The following is a 23,437-nucleotide window of genomic DNA, read 5'->3' as shown; positions in this document are numbered from 1 at the left end:
AGTTGCATATGTAAATATGTCTGTTGCAACACTGTTCGCCCACTCCTAAACACAGGATGGCGTATGGGTAAAGAGAAAAAAATAATAGGATGGCGGCTCTGGTCTGCATCATATTGGTGAAAAACCCCAATGGAGGCTCAAATGGACAATCTAATAAAAGTTTATTAAGTGGGTCCACAAATGGTTAAAACAATATAATGGGTAGTCATACCGATCCTTGAAGCCTCTGTGTCTCCTGGCTAGTCTTTGCAGGAATCCCTGATGTGTATCATAGGAACCTGATGACCGATGGAAAGGGATGGGGCTCTCAGATGAAAGAACGGAATTGGTCTGAGCGGGAGGGGCTCGCACGGTCCGGTGTGTGCGGCTGCGTTCCTGGACCGGAGCCGCTGCGTAGTGTTCCCTCAGTGCCCGCCGCGAGCACCGGGAGGTGCACGCAGATGACGTCACCGCAGGAGACCGGAAGTCCATAGATAGCCGGCCGAAGAGACACCCGGAAGCCGAGGGGAGCGGAGGACAGGATACGCTCGCTTCTGTGGAGCCTCCCGATTGCCACAACTACAAGTTTCGCTACAAATGTAGCTTTGTCAAGTTGTGGCTAAAGGCAATCGGAGGCTCTAAGAAGCCAAATGGTGGGCGGGGTTGGGCTAACGAGCCAATAAAAACACCCTCATAGGCTGAATCAGAGAAAAATCAAAAATACAAAAATGGAAAATAAATAAAAAAATGACAAATAAAAAATAATAAAATAATAATAAATAAACATTGTATATATATATATATGACTACATGAATATATTGATTAAAAAAATAGTAATAATAGTAAATTCAATTAAATTACAAAAATAAAAATAGAAAAAATTAGAAAAAATGTATTTAGGTATGGAGGAAAAAAACAATAAAAATTAAACTGATAGACCAATCAAAATTGGGAAACAAAAAAGGAAAATCTATTATTAGCCAAACCCAGAATGCTTCATGGAGGTAATAAAAACATTGTTATATGATAAAAATTATTAAGAATCTATCACCATACCATAAATAAATTATACGTATGTGTATAAAATATACACTAATCATGGTAATAGATAAATAAATAGATACAACTTCAACAGTTAACAGCATGGTTATGTGAAAAAAAAAAATTGTTGAAAAATATCATTAAAAAATAATAATCTATCATAATACCGTATATTTATAAAAAATGCATTTGGCTATGCACTAAACTTAAAATAAATAATGGATAGATAATAAATACACCTTTTTTTAAAAAAATCACTGATATGATTTGTGTATAAAAATTACTCTCTATAAAAACCTAAATCTCTCTATATGCTTATATACCGGTATGATTACCAAGACCTCAACCAAAACATAATAATGAAATGAGACGTCCGAGGCGTTTCGAAAATGAGGGTTGGAAATCTACTTCGGGATGCTCATATGGTAGGTATAAAGGTATTCCGGCCATATACACCGCCTTCACATGGACAAGCCAAGGATCATAAAGACAAGAAATTGTGCCACCATGATGCTTAGGCTTAGGACAGAGGGCGCTGTGATTGTCTGCAGAGCCACAGGGGGCATCAAAATAGGACCAGGTATCCTCAGAGGGATGTAATTACACTAGTGACAGCAACACCACACTGCTAGATGGAACTGTCATCCAATGGTAAGTGTAATGCTGAATACAGAGCAGACAGCTGAGGTCATCTAACATGAGCTTCCAGACCCACAGATTCATCAGGCTGGGTGGTGTCACTGAAAAAAACACAGATAACAGGGGGCGTGGCCTGATGTGATCGAGGATAGACGTGACTGACCGGAGCTCTCTGGTTATCCTGCTTTAAAACTCTGTGTGCAGTTGGGCTGCTACTCCATCCTACCTTGTGGGGGAAACTCCCGACGTTCCAGCGATGCCATCCTCGACCCCTAAACCGGCTCGTCAGCCACCCCAGGACCAACGGCAGACTTGCTCCACTAAAGGCCATGGCCCGGGCTCCGCCTCCGCCATTTTGGCGCCAACGTCCCCACAGCGGAGTAGCGGTGCGGGTGTAGGCATGGAGACTCAGCGGCCTGCGGACTCCCTGCTTCCCGGAGCTTCTCAGGGCCCTGATCCGGCATCAGCTGCAGACCAGCGGGCGATCACTACCCCGATCCTGGAGGCCATTGATGGATGTAAGGCGGCGCTGATGGTCCTCATAGATCACTTGGCGTCGGAGTGCACGCTCATCCGCCATGATCTTGATAAATTCCAGGGGAGGCTCACTGCTGCAGAGGACCGTATTTTAGAGGTGGAGGACTGCTCGCATTCCCACAGCGCTCAACTGACCGAACTGCAGGGCATTGTAAAATCTTTGCAACACCGCGCTGATGATGCAGAAGACAGGCAACGAAGGAATAATGTAAGAGTGGTGGGGCTCCCTGAAGGGATGGAGGGAAAGAGACCTGCCCCAATTGCGGAGCAGTTCTTCAAACAGCTTCTTTCACTGGAAAATTTACCCCCCACCTATGTGGTGGAAAGAGCTCATAGAGTCCCAGCTGGGGCTAGACCTCCTGGAGCCCCCCTTCGCCCGTTCCTGGTAAAATTTCTCAATTATAGGGACAGGGATATGCTTCTGTCAGAAGCGCGGAAACATCCTGAGCTTCGCTATGAGAATGCACGTGTCATGTTATTCCCTGATTTCTCTGCTGAGACACAACGCCGTCGGCGCTCCTTTACTGAAGTCAGGAAGCGCATGCGAGCTAAGGAGATCATCTACAGCATGCAGTATCCCAGTAGGCTCAGGGTGCAATACAAGGGCTCTGTGAAATTCTTTGACTCCCCGCAGGAAGCTTCTGACTGGCTGGATGGTCTGCGGTGAGTCCTCTGCTGCTTGTGGTTCTGCTCATGCTTCTCTTTCTCCTGGATGTTGTCTTTGTCTGTTCTCCTGCTGTTGGCTGCCCCTCATCTCACGGACGTCTACTCTATTCTCCTGACTGGTTCTTCCTTCTGGATGGCTGACGTTTGGGGATTACAACATGTTGCCTGAATTTAGGGTCTCATGCTTTGACCTTTTTGTGGCTGGTCGCTGGGGGGTGGGGGGTGTCTCTTTGCCCTTTCTGCACACCTGGTGCTCCGGTATCTCCAGAGTCTCCATCGGAACAGTATATGACATCTTCTCTACCAGACTGTTGTTCACACTGGAGGACCGTCGCACGTTTCAGTTTTTTGGGCAGTTTGGGATTCAAGTCGCATACCAGACTATTTTTTTGGATACTTTTCTTTTTTTACTTTTTTCTTTGTTTGTTGGTTTTTGGTATAATGGCAAGGGGACTTTTGCACCAGCACCTGACTTTTTTTTACTCCTGGGTACTTGGAGGTCGTTGTTTTTGGGTCCCAGCTACTTTTTATTTTGTCTCCGGCCTCCGCCTGGGTTCTGCACCAATTTTTCCTCGATTCACATGGCTGACAATATCAGACTCCTCTCATGGAATGTGAGGGGCTTGAATAATCAATTTAAGAGGGCCAGTGTCTTTCAGTATCTAAAGGTTATTAAGCCACATATCATCCTCCTGCAGGAGACTCACCTGGATGGTAAGGTAACATGATTCTTGCTCTTCGGAGGCCGTGGATACAGAGGGCATTTCATGCCACCTACTCCACGTATGCTAGAGGAGTCTCCATCCTCATTTGTAAATCCATTCCTTGCACAATCCAAAGGGTGATCTCTGATCCGGGGGGCATATATGTGACCGTGCTTCTGGATATTTACTCTGTTACCATGCTGTTAGTTGCTGTTTATGTGCCTCCTCCATTTGGGATACAATTACTGTATGATTTGACTGATAAGTTGGCTGAGTATATGCATTTTCCGCTATTGTTCATGGGTGATTTTAATGCCATCTTAGATGCTGCCCTGGATACTTCCAACCCCAACCGGCCGGCCTCGGTGGATTTGCTTACTTGGGCCTCCACGGTGGGCGTGACTGAACTTTGGAGATGGAAGCATCCGTTGTTGAGGGAATACTCTCACCTGTCTGCCGCTCACCACTCATCTAATCAGATCGATCTGGCGTTTGGGAATGCACGAATGCAATCCCTCTTGACTGCTTTGGAGTACAGGGCCGGGGGGGGGGGGGGTGTCTGATCACAACCCGCTACTCTTGACAGTGAACCTCCAATTGGGGGCTGGAGTGCGGGGTTGGCGTCTGGCTGTCAGCTGGCTCCAACAGGATCAGGTCGCCTCACACCTTGGAAAGTCAATCCAGTCATATTGGGAGGAGAACGTGGACTCGGCGGATCAGCGAGTGGTTTGGGAGGCATTTAAGGCTGTGACGAGGGGAGAGTGTATTTCTGCCATTAAAACTGCAAGAAAGGATCACAACAGTGAGGTTCAGATGTTGCAGGAGATGGAGAGGAGGCGGGCGGGGGAGTACGCGGATTTACCATCTGATTCCAGCTCTGCTGCTTTGCTGGAGGCGAGACGCCTTCTCTCTCTGCACGTCTCTGATCTCGATCATACTGAGGCCAAAAACTTACGGGCATCTGTGTTTGCACAAGGTGACAAGAATGGTAAATTATTGGCAATGTTGGTGGCTGACCAGCAGCCCCCGGTTAATATCCCACTTATTAGGAACGCTGGGGGAGGCGTTAAGACAGATCTTCGTGACATCTTAGAGACGTTTTCTGACTATTTTGAGACCCTGTATGCTCCACTGCCGGGTGGCGACTCAGCGGCTGCGGCTGACCTGCTGGGGAGCGTCACCCTCCCGTCCCTGTCAGATGAGGATAGCGCCCTCTTGGATGAACCGATAACGGCTCTGGAGGTGGAAAGAGCCATTGCGGCGTTTCCGCCACACAAAGCCCCGGGCCCTGACGGTTTCCCCGCTGACTTTTATAAACAATATTCGGAACATTTGGCGCCCAGAATAAGTTCTTTGTTGCAGCACTGTTTAGAGGCCGGGGAGCTTCCTCCCTCCATGCTGGATGCTTATATGGTGCTACTGCAGAAACCTGGTAAGGACCCCCTGGACTGCTCCTCTTACCGCCCTATCGCCCTTTTGAATATGGATCTTAAAATCCTGACAAAGGTCCTAGCCAATAGATTGGCTGGGGTCATTCATAGATAGATCCGGATTAAACGGGCTTTATGCCGGGTAAGTCGGTTGATACCAACATTAGGCGGCTGTTCACTCATCTTCAACTCCCCGGGGAGGAGTCGGGCCAGCGGGTGGTGGTCTCCATAGATATTGAGAAGGCCTTTGATTCGGTCGATTGGGCCTTTATGCTCAAGACGCTGGATCTCATGGGGTTTGGCCCTAACTTCAAGACCTGGATCCGGCTCCTCTACATGGGCCATAGAACAGCTTTACGTTTGGGCTACCTCACCTCCCCGTACTTCCAAGTGGGACGGGGGACGAGGCAGGGTTGTCCCCTTTCCCCGTTTCTGTTTGCCCTCACACTTGAGCCTATAGCAGTCGCGCTGCGCAGCTCCTCAGCCGTGGGGTCGCTCAAAGTCGGTTCCATTAAAGAATGCCTGGCGCTATACGCCGATGATATGTTGTTCCTCGAGGACCCGGGTCCCTCTTTGCGAGCGGCCCTGTCTATCTTGGACGATTTTGGCAAATGCTCCGGCCTCCGGGTCAACTGGAGTAAGTCCTCAATTTTGCCTCTTGCTGAGGGTGCCCGACCTGCTACGGCTGGAGACCTGCTGCTTCGCTGAGTAGATGGCTTCACTTACCTGGGTATTAAGGTTACTAGGCGCCCTCAAGATTATTATTCCTTGAACCTGGTACCTTTTGTTGTCCAAACTCCAGCAAAATGTACTGGCTTGGAAGCGACTCCCGCTTTCTCTATTGGTTCGTATTAGTGTCCTAAAAATGAAATTTCTGCCCGTATTTTTGTATTTCCTCCGAAATTCTCCGATGTGGGTACCAATGACATTTTTCAAGAAACTAGATAGTATTATCAGTTCCTTCCTATGGTCACCGGGGGTTCCCAGGATTGGCTTACGGGCCCTCCAGGAACCTTGGGGTAACGGAGGTCTGGCACTCCCGGATTGGCGCAAGTATTATTTGGCGGGGCAGATGCTGTTTGCGAGGCGCTGGTTGAGGGTGGGTGAGGAGGATTCGGCTACGATCTTTGAAGCGGATCACCTGGGCTCCTTCGAGACCCTCAAGTTGGCACTGTTTAGAGGTCTGGGCTCAGATGTCCCTTTAACGCTTTCTACGACCATTAAAGCATGGACCCAGTCTTTAAAATTGACGTTTCCCAGTTATGTCGGATCCTCTCCTTCCGCTCCTCTGTGGATGAACCCTAATCTTTCCCATTTTCATCGTCTACCTGACCTTATGATGTGGGCGGTGAGGGGTGTGAAAAACTTGGGGGACATAACGACGGCGGGAGCACTCCTGCCGTTTGAACGATTGCGGGAAAAATATGACTTACCCAGTGGCTTCATATTTCGTTATCTCCAGCTACGTCACGCCTTTCAGGCCCAATTTGCTACTTCTCCAGTGGAGCTGTCTCCCTCAGACTTGGAATGCGTGTTGACTTGTGATATCACACTAAAAACCCTCTCCACTGTCTATAAAAATATGTTCCGACTTACGCCCCCCAGCATAGTTAGATGTAAGGAAAAATGGACGGCTGAGGTGACGGACCTGCAGGGGGATGACTGGGATGAAGTGTGGACTGAGCCTTTCAAATATTTAGTTGCTGCCAGGGACAAGCTTATACAATTTAAATTCCTTCATAGAATTTACTACACGCCAGCCCGTCTGGCCAAAATGTATCCAACCTCGTCGGCGGATATAACTCCTATTTTCTGGGAATGTAGCCAGGTACTGCGGTGACTTCCTGTCTCACGGAGGTATTACTTACTCCGATTCCGCTGACCCAGCGAGTTTGTCTCTTGGGTTTGGTGGAGGAGGTGGTTCCCTCGGTGGCACACAGAACTCTACTGGTCATGCTAAAAAGGCAATCTTATTACATTGGAAGAAGGTATCTCCACCCTCGTTGTTGTTCTGGAAGGGCTTGGTTAATGCAGTCTTACCCCTTTACAAGGCAACTTATGTTTCAAGGGGCTGCCCCAAAAAAATTTAAAAAGGTTTGGAGGGCATGGGTTGAATCCTCGGATACTGTAGGTTAAAGCATATGTTTATGTATGTGCGCTAGACACTGGCCTGCTGAATGTCTTTTAGAACTGTACATGTAGCATTTTGTACTGATGTGCTGAAGTTCTACTTGTATAGATAGCTATTGAGGCTCGCTTGTACTGTATTGATATGGTGCGTTCCCGGGACATGGTGGGGGTGTAATTTCTGTTTGTTGGGGACCGGGGGGTGTTTTCCTCCGGGGGTCGGGGTTGGCCTAGCTGTCCTTTGGCATTGGCCTGCACCGGCCTCCAGACCTCGACTCTCCTGGCCTCATTAGGGGTGCTGGTGGCTGTTTTTGGGAGGGGGGGGGGGTTTGCAGGTTTCTATGGGTGGAAGTTATTGTTTTTTTGTCTGCCTTGTTTTTTTGTAACTGTTATTGTTTATTGTTCTTCTGCAAAATAAATAAAAAATAATTTTTCAAAAAAACACTGATAACAGCAAAGCACGGTGCCGTTCTGGCAGCTCAGCTGCACCACCACCCACTCTGCTCCAGCCTGTTGGTCTGGAAGTTCATGTTAGATGGTCACAATTCAGCCTCTCTTTCCAGCATGTTATTACACAAATGTTCACAAGCCACATTCTTTTATAATCTAGTTTTTATTCTCTATGTAATGAAATGGATATTGTTTTATGGTCCATGTTTTTGGAATTTCTTTTGTCTTATATGCCCATAATAGTCCCCACTCCATTGGAGGGTATTTTTTAATATATCATTTATATTTTATATTACATACTCCTGACCCCTGCACTATATACTCTATGTTGTACATTACATACACCTGACCCCTGCACTATATACTCTATGTTGTACATTACATACGCCTGACCCCTGCACTATATACTCTATGTTGTACATTACATACTCCTGACTTATGCTCTCTCCCCTCTACCCACTGCTATATATACACATAATATGGATTCTCTTTTGTTATACCCATTTCCTACCAGCTGGACATTTTATATCTGATGATTTGATTGGAGGACAGACTTTTACATGTTGATAATAATGTGATAACATCCTCCAACTTTGGAACCTTAAAACAGAAAGTGATAATGAGGGAGGAGTCAGTAACCCAATGATGGTGGTCTTCAGGATCAGTCCAGTCTTCATCTTGGTTGTTCTCCCCCAATCCTCACTCTCTGACCTCTGGTGGGGCTCAGCCCCGCTGTTATTCATGACTAAATCATGGAGTAAATAAGGAAGTGCAGGAATGCTTGTGTTGGGAAGATGGCAAAGACTGATAGAGGGGGAGGGGACACTCATCCTATAATCCCCTCATCACTGTCACTCCTATGAAAGGCAGTTCTCGTTGTTTCCTCACTCTCTGACTAAGGTCCATGAATAAAGAAATGAACTGGTAGGAGATCAGAGGACCCATTTACTAGTTACCTTGAGGGGGCAATTGAGAGAGAAAGCTGCCTGATGTGGGCGGAGTCCTGGTTTAGGGGAACCAATCTGCTGATGTCTAGTAATAATCTTTGTATTTCTATTTTAGTAGATGGACGGGAGATGAGGAAAACCTCAGAGGATTGTCTCACTTTGTCTCCAGACTGTAAAGTAGAAGATGAGGACATCACACAGTATAGTCCAGGAGAAAACCCGGCTACCTCAAATGTCCATCCGGCACTACACAGTGTAGATGGACAATCGTATTCCTCTTATCCAGAGGAAGCTCAGACTGTGAGGGACAGTGCCAGACCATCGTATTCCTCTTATCCTGAGGAACCTCAGACTGTGAGGGACGGTGCGGGACCATCGTATTCCTCTTATCCTGAGGGACCTCAGACTGTGAGGGACGGTGCGGGACCATCGTATTCCTCTTATCCTGAGGTACCTCAAACTGTGAGGGACAGTGCGGTACCATCATATTCCTCTTATCCTGAGGAACCTCAGACTGTGAGGGACAGTGCCGGACCATCGTATTCCTCTTATCCTGAGGAACCTCAGACTGTGAGGGACGGTGCCGGACCATTGTATTCCTCTTATCCTGAGGAACCTCAGACAATGAGGGACAGTGCCGGACCATCGTATTCCTCTTATCCTGAGGAACCTAAGACTGTGAGGGACAGTGCTGTTCTTACAACAGATAAGAGGCTTTCCTGTACTGAGTGCGGGAAGTGTTTTCAGTTTAAATCCAATCTTAATAGGCATAAAAGATCTCACACTGGTGAGAAGCCATATTCCTGTCCTGAGTGTGGGAAATCTTTTTCAGAGAAGTCCACTCTTTCCAAACATGAGAGAACTCACACGGGGGAAAAGCCATATTCCTGTGCTGAGTGCGGGAAATGTTTTTCACGCAAGTTCGCTCTTTCCAGACATCAGAGATCGCACACTGGTGAGAAGCCATATTCCTGTCCTGAGTGTGGGAAATGTTTTTCACAGAAGTCTGATCTTTCCACACATCAGAGATTGCACACTGGTGAGAAGCCATATTCCTGTCCTGAGTGTGGGAAATGTTTTTCACAGAAGTCCGCTCTTTCCACACATCAGAGATTGCATGCTGATGACAAGCCGTATTCCTGTCCTGAGTGCGGGAAATGTTTTTCAGAGAAGTCCACTCTTTCCAGACATCAGAGATTCCACACTGGTGAGAAGCCATATTCCTGTCCTGAGTGCGGGAAATCTTTTTCAGAGAATGCCACTCTTTCCAAACATGAGAGATATCACACGGGGAAAAAGCCATATTCCTGTGCTGAGTGCGGGAAATGTTTTTCACGCAAGTTCGCTCTTTCCAGACATCAGAGATCGCACACTGGTGAGAAGCCATATTCCTGTCCTGAGTGTGGGAAATGTTTTTCACAGAAGTCTGATCTTTCCACACATCAGAGATTGCACACTGGTGAGAAGCCGTATTCCTGTCCTGAGTGCGGGAAATGTTTTTCGGATAAGTCCGCTCTTTCCAGACATCAGAGATTGCACACTAGTGAGAAGCTGTATTCCTGTCCTGAGTGCGGGAAATGTTTTTCAGATAAGTACGCTCTTTCCAGACATCAGAGATCACACACTGGTGAGAAGCCATATTCCTGTCCTGAGTGTGGGAAATTTTTTTCACAGAAGTCTGATCTTTCCACACATCAGAGATTGCACACTGGTGAGAAGCCGTATTCCTGTCCTGAGTGTGGGAAATGTTTTTCAGATAAGTCTGCTTTTTCCAGACATCAGAGATTGCACACTAGTGAGAAGCTGTATTCCTGTCCTGAGTGCGGGAAATGTTTTTCAGATAAGTACGCTCTTTCCAGACATCAGAGATCGCACACTGGTGAGAAGCCATATTCCTGTCCTGAGTGTGGGAAATGTTTTTCACAGAAGTCTGATCTTTCCACACATCAGAGATTGCACACTGGTGAGAAGCCGTATTCCTGTCCTGAGTGCAGGAAATGTTTTTCAGAGAAGTCCACTCTTTCCAGACATCAGAGATCTCACACAGGGGAGAAGCCATATTCCTGTCCTGAGTGCGGGAAATGTTTTTCACAGAAGTCCAATCTTTCCACACATCAGAGAACTCACACGGGGAGAAGCCGTATTCCTGTCCTGAGTGAGGGAATTGTTCCTCACTGAAGTCCTGTCTTCCTGTACATCAGGGGTCCCACACAACCCTGGAGGTGTATTAGTGCCTTGAGTGCAGGAAATGTCTTCTATATGAATGTTGGTGGACATGTGGGGAAGAAGCACACCCTGATATACACCTCAGATATACTCCATGGCTGATCTTCATCATGTAAGAAACACTTCATAAGGAGATCAGAGATCACCAAAGACATGGATGAAGTGTTGTCCCGTGTCGACCATTGATAGCAGGAGAAAAATAAAAATGGAGTCCTTACCTTTCATTGGCTGAGTACATTTTGTGCGGGAAGATTTCACAAACACTTACAGATCTGGTTGTTATAAATGTGTTGATGAAATGTGACCCGCATTCCCCCATTCATGGTGAATTGGGATTTCCTATAATGGTCAGTTCAATCTAGTGGCCATAATGTGCTTTCCTGACAGATGTCCATGGCAGCATACGTTTGGGTAGCCCCGCCCTCGTTTCTCCCCCATAGACCCCACCCCCATAAATGTTCAGGATAAGCCAATGGCTGCGTTTCTTTTTTGTCCTCACTTATAGGACCGTTTTTGTATGAAGTTTTCCCACCTATTGGAAGTATTGGTGGGCGGGTCTGGTGCTGGGCAGCTGTGCGGGATGTCAGGAGCTTCCTTTGGTATCCAGAAGTCTTCCAGGATGTCCCGAGTGGTAATTGAGTCCCCAGCTATCAGCGGGGTGGTGTTATGGCACACATATGTAGAGGATCCATGCCTGGAGAGTGGGCTCTGCCATCAGTGACCATTTGCATTGGCTGGGAGCCCAGCTGTTAGCGGGTGGCCATTAAGTGTTAGACACGTGAAATTCGTTTCAGTGCGAATACAATTTCCGACAAATGTTTGGTTATTCCTAGATTCGGATGTATCCAAATCTCCAAATGAAATTGTAATAAATTTAGTTGAAATCTGTTAAAATTTGTTTAGTTTCTAACGAATTCTAACTTCTCGGAGTGATTAGAATTCGGATTAGTCAAAAAAATTATCGACCAATGCAAATTCTGTGTGAAGAAATAGCTGGTTGTTAAGCAGCAAGCCAAGAAACCGGCCATACCAGGCTCTTTGGGGCTAATATTTAAAAAAAACATAAAACAGTGTGGGTTCTAAAATCCATACCAGACCCTTTATCCCGGCATGCAGCCCGGCAGGTCAGGAAAGTAGGAGGTCACTAGTGAGGGTCCCCTCCTTTCCTAATAATATCAGGCCACATGTCTTCAACATGAAAAGGATATTTCAAAAAATGTGTGTGTGTGTTGTTTTTATTATTTATTTTGACACTTTTCTGGTGAATAGGTACAGGTACTATGGTCCCGATACCCATTCACATGGGGGGGGGCGGGATCTGGGGTCCCCTTGGTAAAAGGGGCATTCAGATTACGACAAGTCCCCAGCCTGCAGAGCTTAACAACCAGCTATTTCTTCACACAGAATTCAAATCATTCGATCGTTTTTCGACCGATCGGAATCCCGATTGTTCTGAAAAGTTGAAATTCGTTAGAAAATGAATAAACTAAACAAATTTTACCAAAAACAAAAAGAAATTTAACGAAAACTAAACAAAAGTAAACAAATACCGAAACCAAACGAAACAAATTCCATAATGAATCGAAATTAGTAACATAACTAATCTATCCGAAACAAAACAAATTTTCCCATTCTGCACATGTCTCCTAAGCGTGCCCAACCCAGATATAGCAGTTGTGTTCCTGCCTCTGGCATCCGGGTCGCCCTGCGGATGCATCGATTACCCTGTGGAAGAGGTCCGGGACACGTGAGTATGTTTGGCTTGAGGTCAGCAGAAGGGAGCAGACGCCATGCGGGCTGCTAGGGAGTAACCAAAAGGAAAACCTATGGAGAGGACTCTGCTCTCTGGGTGATCGATGTGCATTGCAGCATCTTATCAAAGTTTGGTGCAGTCGCCTACCTTTGTCTTCTTTTCTGTCCTGAGGAGAGAACTGTTTGTTGAAGCAAGGTTTGCTTTCTGCGTAGCGGTACCCCCGCAGGAGCCGCTTGGATATTGGTTTACCCGAGCCTCCCACTCATTACTCCACAGCCAGATACAGGGTATTTTCACACAGCCAGGTGCACACACTCTTCCGCTCGTTGCCTCCAATGACCAGTCTAGGGGATGTGTTTTTATGTTTTATTTGGAGAACTTGGATAGGAGAAGAAAAACCAGAGCTATCTTGAGAGTCCCAACATCCTATCTGTTCAGAGAAATGGAAACTACAGATGTTCACAAGGAACCACTGTCATATGTGTGGACTTTAAGGGCACAGCATGAGACAGATAACAACTACATGGATTTATCCTAAAATAACATTTATTGATTGATCTAAAACCAGATCTCAATAAAATGAGGAAACTGGCCCCAAACTGAGCTCAGCTCGTACACAGGAGATCAATGTCTCCTACTAATTTCACTCATGTACATCATACATATATAAGGATAAGTTGGTATATATCATAAGGTTCCTGTAGGTATAGATATTTCCTCTATTCACTTAGATCGGGGCTGTCCAAACTATGGCCCTCCAGCTGTTCAGGAACTACAATTCCCTTCATACCTAGTCATGTCTGTGAATGTCAGAGATTTACAATGCCTCATGGGACGTGTAGTTCCGCAACAGCTGGAGGGCCATAGTTTGGACACCCCTGACTTAGATGTAACATTTAGTGACGGCCATGTACTTTATTACTGAATATATCTTATTACTATTATAACAATCTCCTTACTATATAGATTTTTTTGTGTCAGCTTTTTTTTGTATACATGTCTGCATCATATTTGTTACTGATGTCAACATTTGTATCAATTACTGTATGTATAATAAATGACTACGTTCAGATTCTATTTTTGTATATCTTAGTTGGTGATCTGCCTCATATAAAATCCCACGACCTCTGTTTTCTGTTTGCATTAACCATTAGGGATGGAGGCACGTCATTGTGTTTGCTTCGGATCATATTCCTCTATCTTTGTCTGTTCACTGGTCAACGTGTTTCACACAAGGCTTCTTCAGAACTATGAAGATGTACAGACAGTTTTCTCTTAAAATGAACAGACTCAATATTAGTGTTTAATAAACATAGAACATAATCTGTATTTATGTACATCATAATAAATACAAACATGGCTTACTATCACACAGCCTTCCTTCCAACCCCCAACAAATTAATGGGGCGGACACAGGGGGGTGGGGGATCAGACCAAAATGTGTTGTGTATATATAGGTATCTGCCCTGATGATCCTAGGTACGAAATAAAATATCACAAAAGTAAATACACCCCTCACATTTTTGTAAATATTTTATTCTTTTCATGTGACAACACTGAAGAAATTACACTTTGCTACAATGTAAAGTAGTGAGTGTACAGCTTGTATAACAGTGTAAATTTGCTGTCCCCTCAAAATAACTCAACACACAGCCATTAATGTCAAAACCGCTGGCAACAAAAGTGAGTACAGCCCTAAGTGAAAATGTCCAAATTGGGCCCAATTAGCCATTTTCCCTCCCTGGTGTCATGTGATTCATTAGTGTTACAAGATCTAAGGTGTGAATGGGGAGCAGGTGTGTTAAATTTGGTGTTATCACTCTCACTTTCTCGTACTGATCACTGGAAGTTCAACATGGCACTTCATGGCAAAGAACTCTCTGAGGATCTGAAAAAAAAATTGTTTCTCTACATAAAGATGGCCTAGGCTATAAGAAGATTGCCAAGACATTGAAACTGAGCTGCAGCATGGTGGCCAAGACCATACAGCGGTTTAACAGGACAGGTTCCACTCAGAACAGGCCTCGCCATGATCAAACAAAGAAGTTGAGTGCATGTGTTCAGCGTTATATCCAGAGGTTGTCTTTGAGAAATAGACATAGACTCTCCGACTAGAGAAAACGCAGTCCTGGATCTATTGATCACTAATGACCCAGACCTAATCTCGGAGGTAGGAGTCCAGGACTACCTGGGCTCTAGCGATCACAGGATGATCACATTTAGTGTAAATAACAATATAACAAGGCAAGTGGGGAACATAAGAACCCTAAACTTCAGAAGGGCAAACTTTCCAAAATTGTACTCATTGATGGAAAGGGTAAACTGGGACCAAACCCTAGCATCACTAACCACAGAGGAAAAATGGGAATGCTTTAGGAACATATTAAGCAAATGCATCTTGCAGTTCATTCCTATGGGAAATAAATTTAGAAGAGACAAAGCCAAACCTGGCTGGCTAAACCGTAGCGTTAAAAAACTTATTAGGGGAAAAAAATTGGCCTTCAAGAAATGTAAATCAGAGGGCACAGTATCGGCTTTCGAGCAATACAAGGAGGCAAATAAGAAAAGTAAACAATAAATCAAGATGGCTAAAATCAACTTCGAGAGACAAATAGCGGAGGATAGTAAAAAAACCTCAAAAAAATTCTTTGAATATATCAACAGTAGGGTTGAGCGAACACCTAGATGTCCGTGTTCGACGGGTTCGGCCGAACTTTAAAAAAAAGTCCGGGTCCGTGTCCCGGACTTTTACCGAACTTTTCCCGGACACCGAACCCCATTGAAGTCAATGGGGACCCGAACTTTAAGGCACTAAAATGGCTCTAAAACACCAAAGGAAAGGGCTAGAGTGCTGCAAATGGCAGCAAAACGTAATTAAGAGCATGGCAAGTGCTCTGCAAACAAATGTGGATAGGGAAATAACTTAAAACAACAAAAAAAAAACAGAAAAATAAAACAATGTTCTTCTTCATCTCTGAAGGACGAGGCCCATATGGAGTAGGAGGGAGGTTGAGGTGGTGGTGGATGTGGCGGTGACATAGGCGTGCGCACAGGGTGTGCTGGGTGTGCCTGGGCACACCCTAATCACCTAGGGCACATAGCATTGCCAGTGAGGAGATGGGAAAGATCTCCCTGGGACCTGCTCTGCTCTATTTCTCCTTGCCTACAGGTACATGGCCCCGATACATTACTCTCCCTGCTGGCAAACACATGCATGTGTATTTCAACTTTGGGGTGCACACCTTAATGCAATAGGCTGCGCACACCTATGGGCGGTGTAGGTGGAAGCGGCGGTGGAGGAGGACCAGGGCCGGATTAACAGCATCATGGGCTTGGTGCTGAGGATTTTGAAGGGCCTTAAGGGCCGTGCCTTGCCATGCACCCAGAGGAGGAAGGGTGCAGCCATGCATGCCTAATTCAACATGGGATGCTGTCTCTGAAGCCCATAAACACATCCATGCATCGCCAACTGTCCCTCCTTGTCCGGCCTTCACGCTGTGTGGGGAGGTTCTGAGGGTGCTGCCTGGGGAAGCGAGCATAGAAGCCAGACTTCTGTGTTTACAAGTGACAGAAGAGCGGTAACAGTGAATATGGCCAACCCGGGGCCTATATAAAAGGTAGGGGCCTGGAGCTGCAGCTCCAATAGCCCCTACATTAATCTGGCCCTGAGGAGGAGGACGAGGTAGCCAACACTGCTTCTTTTCAAAAATTTTAAATGAGGGTACACCCCAAAAGAGTGAGAAAGAGCAAAAATGGAACAATGGGTGGGTAAGGTCGGTATCCATTGCTATTCTGCATAAGGTACGGAAAAGTCCCGTGGGATCCATGCCTGGTTCATTTTAATGAACGTGAGCTTGTCCACATTGTCTCTGGACAGGCGGCTGCGCTTGTCTGTTATAACGCCCCCAGCCGTGCTAAATACCCGTTCAGATAATACACTGGCTGCAGGGCACGCCAGCACCTCCAAGGCGTAAAGGGCAAGCTCAGGCCATGTGCCCAATTTGGAGACCCAGAAGTTGAAGGGGGCAGACCCGTCATTCACTACATGTAGGCGTGTGCACACATACTGCTCCACCATGTTGGTAAAATGCTGCCTCCTGCTAAGACGTTCCATCTGAGCTGCTGGTGCTGCTGTTTGTTGTGGCGTGCTGACAAAGCTTTTCCACATTTCGGCCATGCTAACCCTGCCTTCTGAGGTGCTGGCGGTGCCCTGGTTGCGTTGGCGACCTCCTCCTCCTCCTCCTCTGCCTTGTGCTTCCACTGTGGCCCCGCTGTCAGATGGGAATGCCAGCAGCATGGCGTCTACCAGCGTGCGCTTGTACTCGCGCATCTTGCGATCGCGCTCCAGTGAGTGAATTAAGGACGGTACGTTGTCCTTGTAACGGGGATCCAGCAGCGTGGCCACCCAGTAATCAGCACAAGTTAGAATGTGGGCAACTCGGCGGTCGTTGTGGAGACACTGCAGCATGTAATCGCTCATGTGTGCCAGGCTGCCCAGAGGCGACGAAAGGCTGTCCTCTGTGGGAGGTGTATCGTCCGTGTCCTCTGTATCCCCCCAGCCACGCACCAGTGATGGCCATGAGCTGGCCTGGGTGCCACCCTGCTGTGAACATGGTTCCATCTCCTCCTCCAGCTCCTCCTCCTCCTCATCCTCCTCATCCTCCTCATCCTCCAGAACTGTGCCCCTGCTGGACAATTGCGTCCCTGGCGTTTGCGTGTGCAGGAACCCACCCTCGGAGCCCCTTGCGAATGACTGCCCTGAAAGCCTTGGAAATGTTACCTCTTCATCCTCCTCCTCCTCCTCATCCTGTGCCACATCCTCTTCCATCATCGCCCGAATTGTTTTTTCAAGGAGGCATAGAAGTGGGATAGTTAAGCTGAGAACGGCGTCATTGCCACTGGCCATGTTGGTGGAGTACTCAAAACAGCGCAACAAGGCACACAGGTCTCGCATGGAGGCCCAGTTATTGGTGGTGAAGTGGTGCTGTTCCGCAGAGCGACTCACGCGTGCGTGCTGCAGCTGAAACTCCACTATGGCTTGCTGCTGCTCGCACAGTCTTTCCAGCATGTGCAAGGTGGAGTTCCACCTTGTGGGCACGTCACATATGAGGCGGTGAGCGGGAAGGCCGAAGTTACGCTGCAGCGCTGCCAGGCGAGCAGCAGCAGGGTGAGAACGCCGAAAGTGCGCACAAACGGCCCGCACTTTCTGCAGCAGCTCTGACATATCGGGGTAGTTTTTAAGGAACCTCTGCACCACCAAATTCAGCACATGCGCCAGGCAAGGGATGTGCGTCAAACCGGCTAGGCCCAGAGCTGCTATGAGATTTCGCCCGTTATCACACACCACCAGGCCGGGCTTGAGGCTCGCTGGCAGCAACCACTCATTTGTCTGCTGTTCCATGCTCCTCCACAACTCCTGCGCGGTGTGTGGTTTGTCCCCCAAACAGGCAAGTTGTAAAACTGCCTGCTGTCGTTTACCCCTGGCCGTGCTGAAGTTGGTGGTGAAGGTGTTACGCTGTCCGGATGAGGAGGCGGTAGAGGATGAGGAAGCGGAGTAGGAGGAGTTACGAACAGGAGGCAAACTGAAGCGCCCTGCAATCCTCGGTGGTGGAAGGACATGCGCCAAATTGCTATCCGCCTCAGGCCCATCCGCCACTGCATTTACCCAGTGTGCCGTTAGGGAGATATAACGCCCCTGACCGTGCTTACTGGTCCACGTATCCGTAGTTAGGTGGACCTTGGCACAGATGGCGTTGCGCAGTGCACACCTGATATTTTCCCCCACTTGGTTGTGCAGGGAAGGGATGGCTTGCCTGGAAAAGTAGTGGCGGCTGGGCACGACGTACTGTGGGACAGCCACCGACATAAGGTTTTTAAAACTGTGCGTCTCCACCAGACGGAATGACAGCATTTCAAAGGCCAATAATTTTGAAATGCTGGCATTCAGGGCCAGGGATCGCGGGTGGGTAGGGGGGTACTTCCTCTTCCTCTCAAGTGTTTGGGAGATGGAAAGCTGAACGCTTCCACGGGACATTGTGGAGATGGTTGTTGGTGACCCAGGTGGTGGTGTTGCTGACAGATCGTCTGTTTGCGGGGTGGCAGGTGCCGGTATCACTACAGATGTGGCTGGAGCGGCCGAGACTGCAGCAGAAGAGGAAGCAGGATGAGCCAGAGACGTTTCTTGGTTTTGAAGGTGTGTACTCCACTGCAGCTCGTGCTTTGCACTTAGATGCCTGATCATGCAGGTTGTGCTCAGGTTGAGAAGGTTCATGCCTCGCTTCAAGCTCTGATTGCACAGGGTGCAAACCACTCGTGTCCTGTCAGCACATTTTCTAAAGAACTTCCACGCTAGAGAACTCCTTTGAGCTGACTTTGGTGCGCTCGTTCCCTTGCTGCGTTGGGCAGTAGCGGGCGTAGTGTCTAGGGCACGGCCGCTCCGCTTCTGCACCCTGCTCCCTCTTCTGCTGTGCTGGTGGCTCTGTGCGACCACCGCCTCTTCCTCCAAACTACTCAGGTCACCTGCATGACGTTCATTCCATGTGGGGTCGAGGACCTCATCGTCCTCCACATCATCTTCCACCCAGTCTTCACCCCTGCCCTCCTTGTCGGTCTCCACAATGCTGAACGCCGCAGCAGTTGGCACCTGCGTTTCGTCATCATCGGAGACGTGCTGCGATGATCCTTGCATGTACTCATCTTGAGAAATAAGTGGTTGGGCATCGCTGCACTCAATCTCTTCCACTTCTGGGGCAGGGCTAGGTGGATGGCCCTGGGAAACCCTGCTGACAGAGTCCTCAAAAAGAATAAGAGACTGCTGTATGGCTTGGGGCTCAGACTGCTGGCCTGATTTGCAAGGGGGTGAGGTGAAAGACGGTTGGACATTGGCTGCAGGTGCCAACTCTGACCTTTCTGCAGTAGACTGGGTGGGAGACAATGTGAAGGAACTGGAGGCACTGTCAGCAGCAAACCAATCTACTATCGCCTCAACTTGTTCTGGCCTCATCACTTCTAGGGGCGTTTGATGCCCTACCAAATACTGATGCAGGTTCTGTCGCCTACTCACACTTGAGGAAGGTGTTTCACTTGTGCGTGTAGCTGGCACAGATCGACCATGTCCTCTCCTTGCAACAGGAGCTCTACCAGCAGCACCACGACCCAGGCCACGGCCCTTATTTGACGGTCTCCTCATATTTCTGTAATTTAAGATCTTGCCCTAGAAAGGTTTTTATTGAATAGCGGAATAGAAAATATGATCCAAAAAAAGTGTATGTATATCACACGTACACAACCACACTAGGCCCCAATTACTATTGTTTGTACCCCTAAAAGGCTAGATGAGGAGTAGGGGGAGTATGGAACAGGCAGCACCCTCAAACCTTCAGAAGTATGAGATGAACCCCAACAACTTGGAAAGGTGGATCTCTCTCACACGTACCGACACAGACTATCCCGCAATTCAATTGATCCTCAAAGGTTTTTATTGAATAGCGGAATAGGAAATATGATCAAAAAAAGTGTATGTATCTCGCACGTACACAACCACACTAGGCCCCAATTACTATTGTTTGTACCCCTAAAAGGCTAGATGAGGAGTAGGGGGGGTATGGAACAGGCAGCACCCTCAAACCTTCAGAAGTATGAGATGAACCCCAACAACTTGGAAAGGTGGATCTCTCTCATACGTACCGACACAGACTATCCCGCAATTCAATTGATCCTCAAAGGTTTTTATTGAATAGCGGAATAGGAAATATGATCAAAAAAAGTGTATGTATCTCGCACGTACACAACCACACTAGGCCCCAATTACTATTGTTTGTACCCCTAAAAGGCTAGATGAGGAGTAGGGGGAGTATGGAACAGGCAGCACCCTCAAACCTTCAGAAGTATGAGATGAACCCCAACAACTTGGAAAGGTGGATCTCTCTCACACGTACCAACACAGACTATCCCCCAATTTAACTGATCCCCAAAGGTTTTTGATTAAATAGCGGAATAGAAAATATGATCCAAAAAAAGTGTATGTATATCACACGTACACAACCACACTAGGCCCCAATTACTATTGTTTGTACCCCTAAAAGGCTAGATGAGGAGTAGGGGGAGTATGGAACAGGCAGCACCCTCAAACCTTCAGAAGTATGAGATGAACCCCAACAACTTGGAAAGGTGGATCTCTCTCACACGTACCGACACAGACTATCCCGCAATTCAATTGATCCTCAAAGGTTTTTATTGAATAGCGGAATAGGAAATATGATCAAAAAAAGTGTATGTATCTCGCACGTACACAACCACACTAGGCCCCAATTACTATTGTTTGTACCCCTAAAAGGCTAGGAGTAGGGGGAGTATGGAACAGGCAGCACCCTCAAACCTTCAGAAGTATGAGATGAACCCCAACAACTTGGAAAGGTGGATCTCTCTCACACGTACCAACACAGACTATCCCCCAATTTAACTGATCCCCAGAGGTTTTTGATTAAATAGCGGAATAGAAAATATGATCCCAAAAAAGTGTATGTATATCACACGTACACAACCACACTAGGCCCCAATTACTATTGTTTGTACCCCTAAAAGGCTAGGAGTAGGGGGAGTATGGAACAGGCAGCACCCTCAAACCTTCAGAAGTATGAGATGAACCCCAACAACTTGGAAAGGTGGATCTCTCTCACACGTACCAACACAGACTATCCCCCAATTTAACTGATCCCCAAAGGTTTTTGATTAAATAGCGGAATAGAAAATATGATCCAAAAAAAGTGTATGTATATCACACGTACACAACCACACTAGGCCCCAATTACTATTGTTTGTACCCCTAAAAGGCTAGGAGTAGGGGGAGTATGGAACAGGCAGCACCCTCAAACCTTCAGAAGTATGAGATGAACCTCAACAACTTGGAAAGGTGGATCTCTCTCACACGTACCAACACAGACTATCCCCCAATTTAACTGATCCCCAAAGGTTTTTGATTAAATAGCGGAATAGAAAATATGATCCCAAAAAAGTGTATGTATATCACACGTACACAACCACACTAGGCCCCAATTACTATTGTTTGTACCCCTAAAAGGCTAGGAGTAGGGGGAGTATGGAACAGGCAGCACCCTCAAACCTTCAGAAGTATGAGATAAACCCCAACAACTTGGAAAGGTGGATCTCTCTCACACGTACCAACACAGACTATCCCCCAATTTAACTGATCCCCAAAGGTTTTTGATTAAATAGCGGAATAGAAAATATGATCCCAAAAAAGTGTATGTATATCACACGTACACAACCACACTAGGCCCCAATTACTATTGTTTGTACCCCTAAAAGGCTAGGAGTAGGGGGAGTATGGAACAGGCAGCACCCTCAAACCTTCAGAAGTATGAGATGAACCCCAACAACTTGGAAAGGTGGATCTCTCTCACACGTACCAACACAGACTATCCCCCAATTTAACTGATCCCCAAAGGTTTTTGATTAAATAGCGGAATAGAAAATATGATCCCAAAAAAGTGTATGTATATCACACGTACACAACCACACTAGGCCCCAATTACTATTGTTTGTACCCCTAAAAGGCTAGATGAGGAGTAGGGGGAGTATGGAACAGGCAGCACCCTCAAACCTTCAGAAGTATGAGATTGTGTTCACTGTACCCCACAAAGATTGAGTTCACTGCACCCCACAATGATTGTGTTCACTGCACCCCACAAAGATTGTGTTCACTGCACCTCACAAAGATTGTGTTCACTGTACCCCCCAAAGATTGTGTTCACTGCACCCCACAAAGATTCTGTTCACTGTACCCCACAAAGATTGTGTTCACTGCACCCCAAAAAGATTGTGTTCACTGCACCCCAAAAAGGATGTTGTTCACTCCACCCCAAAAAGGATGTTGTTCACTCCACCCCAAAAAGATTGTGTTCACTGCACCCCACAAAGATTGTGTTCACTGCACCCCAAAAAGATTGTGTTCACTGCACCCCAAAAATGATTTTGTTCACTGCACCCCAAAAAGGATTTTGTTCACTGCACCCCAAAAAGGATGTTGTTCACTCCACCCCAAAAAGATTGTGTTCACTGCACCCCAAAAAGATTGTGTTCACTGCACCCCACAAAGGATTTTGTTCACTGCACCCCAAAAAGATTGTGTTCACTGCACCCCAAAAAGGATGTTGTTCACTGCACCCCAAAAAGGATTTTGTTCACTGCACCCCAAAAAGATTGTGTTCACTGCACCCCACAAAGGATTTTGTTCACTGCACCCCACAAAGATTGTGTTCACTGCAGCCCAAAAAGATTGTGTTCACTGCAGCCCAAAAAGATTGTGTTCACTGCAGCTCACACACAGAAAAATGGATGTGGATCACTGACACCTGCCTATCTCCAATCCCACACCACACAGCAATATCGATTGTAGTTTGTAGAACACAGTTTCCCTAAAATTCAGCAGACTCTGTCCCTAACAGGATTGAGAAGAGATCGTAGATCAGGATTGAGTGCAGACCCCACCCCCCACACAGCAATATCGATTGTAGTTTGTAGAAGACACTGACCCTATAATTCAGCAGACTCTATCCCTAAAATGCCTACAACTCGCCCTGCCTAAACACTCCGACCTGTCCCTCAATTCTATCCGGACACAAATGGTTTTTTCCTGCCTATCTTTCCCTAATCAGCAGCCAGCACGTTGATGTGTGCTCTGTCCCTGAATCTAAGCAGCATAATGACGCCGCTGCGGCTGCCTCGAACTTATAAAGACTTGGTCACATGCTTCAGACGGCCAATCACAGCTACTGAGACATTTGCAGGCATGGCTGGGATGGCTTAAGGCACACCAGTTAAACGATTGTTGATTGGCTGTTGAAAGCCCGCCATGAAAAGAGCGCCAAAGCATGCAAAACCCGGAAATAAAACGACCGAACACGGATTTTTACCCG

At 47.0% G+C, this 23,437-nt stretch overlaps 2 protein-coding genes across 2 annotated transcripts in view; both read left to right on the top strand.

Moving 5' to 3' along the window:
- The window catches only part of LOC309550274 (uncharacterized protein), a gene marked incomplete at both ends in the record, with an annotated part of 1,476,097 nt that overhangs the window by 1,203,394 nt on the left and 249,266 nt on the right, over positions 1-23,437 (top strand). The window contains 1 exon segment of the mRNA XM_082250681.1: positions 9,235-9,308. Within this exon segment, the coding sequence (XP_082106807.1) occupies positions 9,235-9,308 (74 nt within the window).
- On the top strand, positions 9,335-10,996 carry LOC309549911 (uncharacterized protein; the record flags this gene model as incomplete). The annotated part of the gene is made up of 1 exon (XM_082250401.1): positions 9,335-10,996. A coding segment is annotated over one exon (1,365 nt), but the record flags the coding sequence as incomplete, so codon positions are not given.

This window comes from Pelophylax lessonae (genome assembly GCF_965119305.1).
Source record: "Pelophylax lessonae genome assembly, chromosome: 3".
Taxonomy (NCBI): domain Eukaryota; kingdom Metazoa; phylum Chordata; class Amphibia; order Anura; family Ranidae; genus Pelophylax; species Pelophylax lessonae.
Note: the sequence above shows the minus strand (reverse complement) of the source record. Positions and strands in the feature narration are given on the sequence as shown.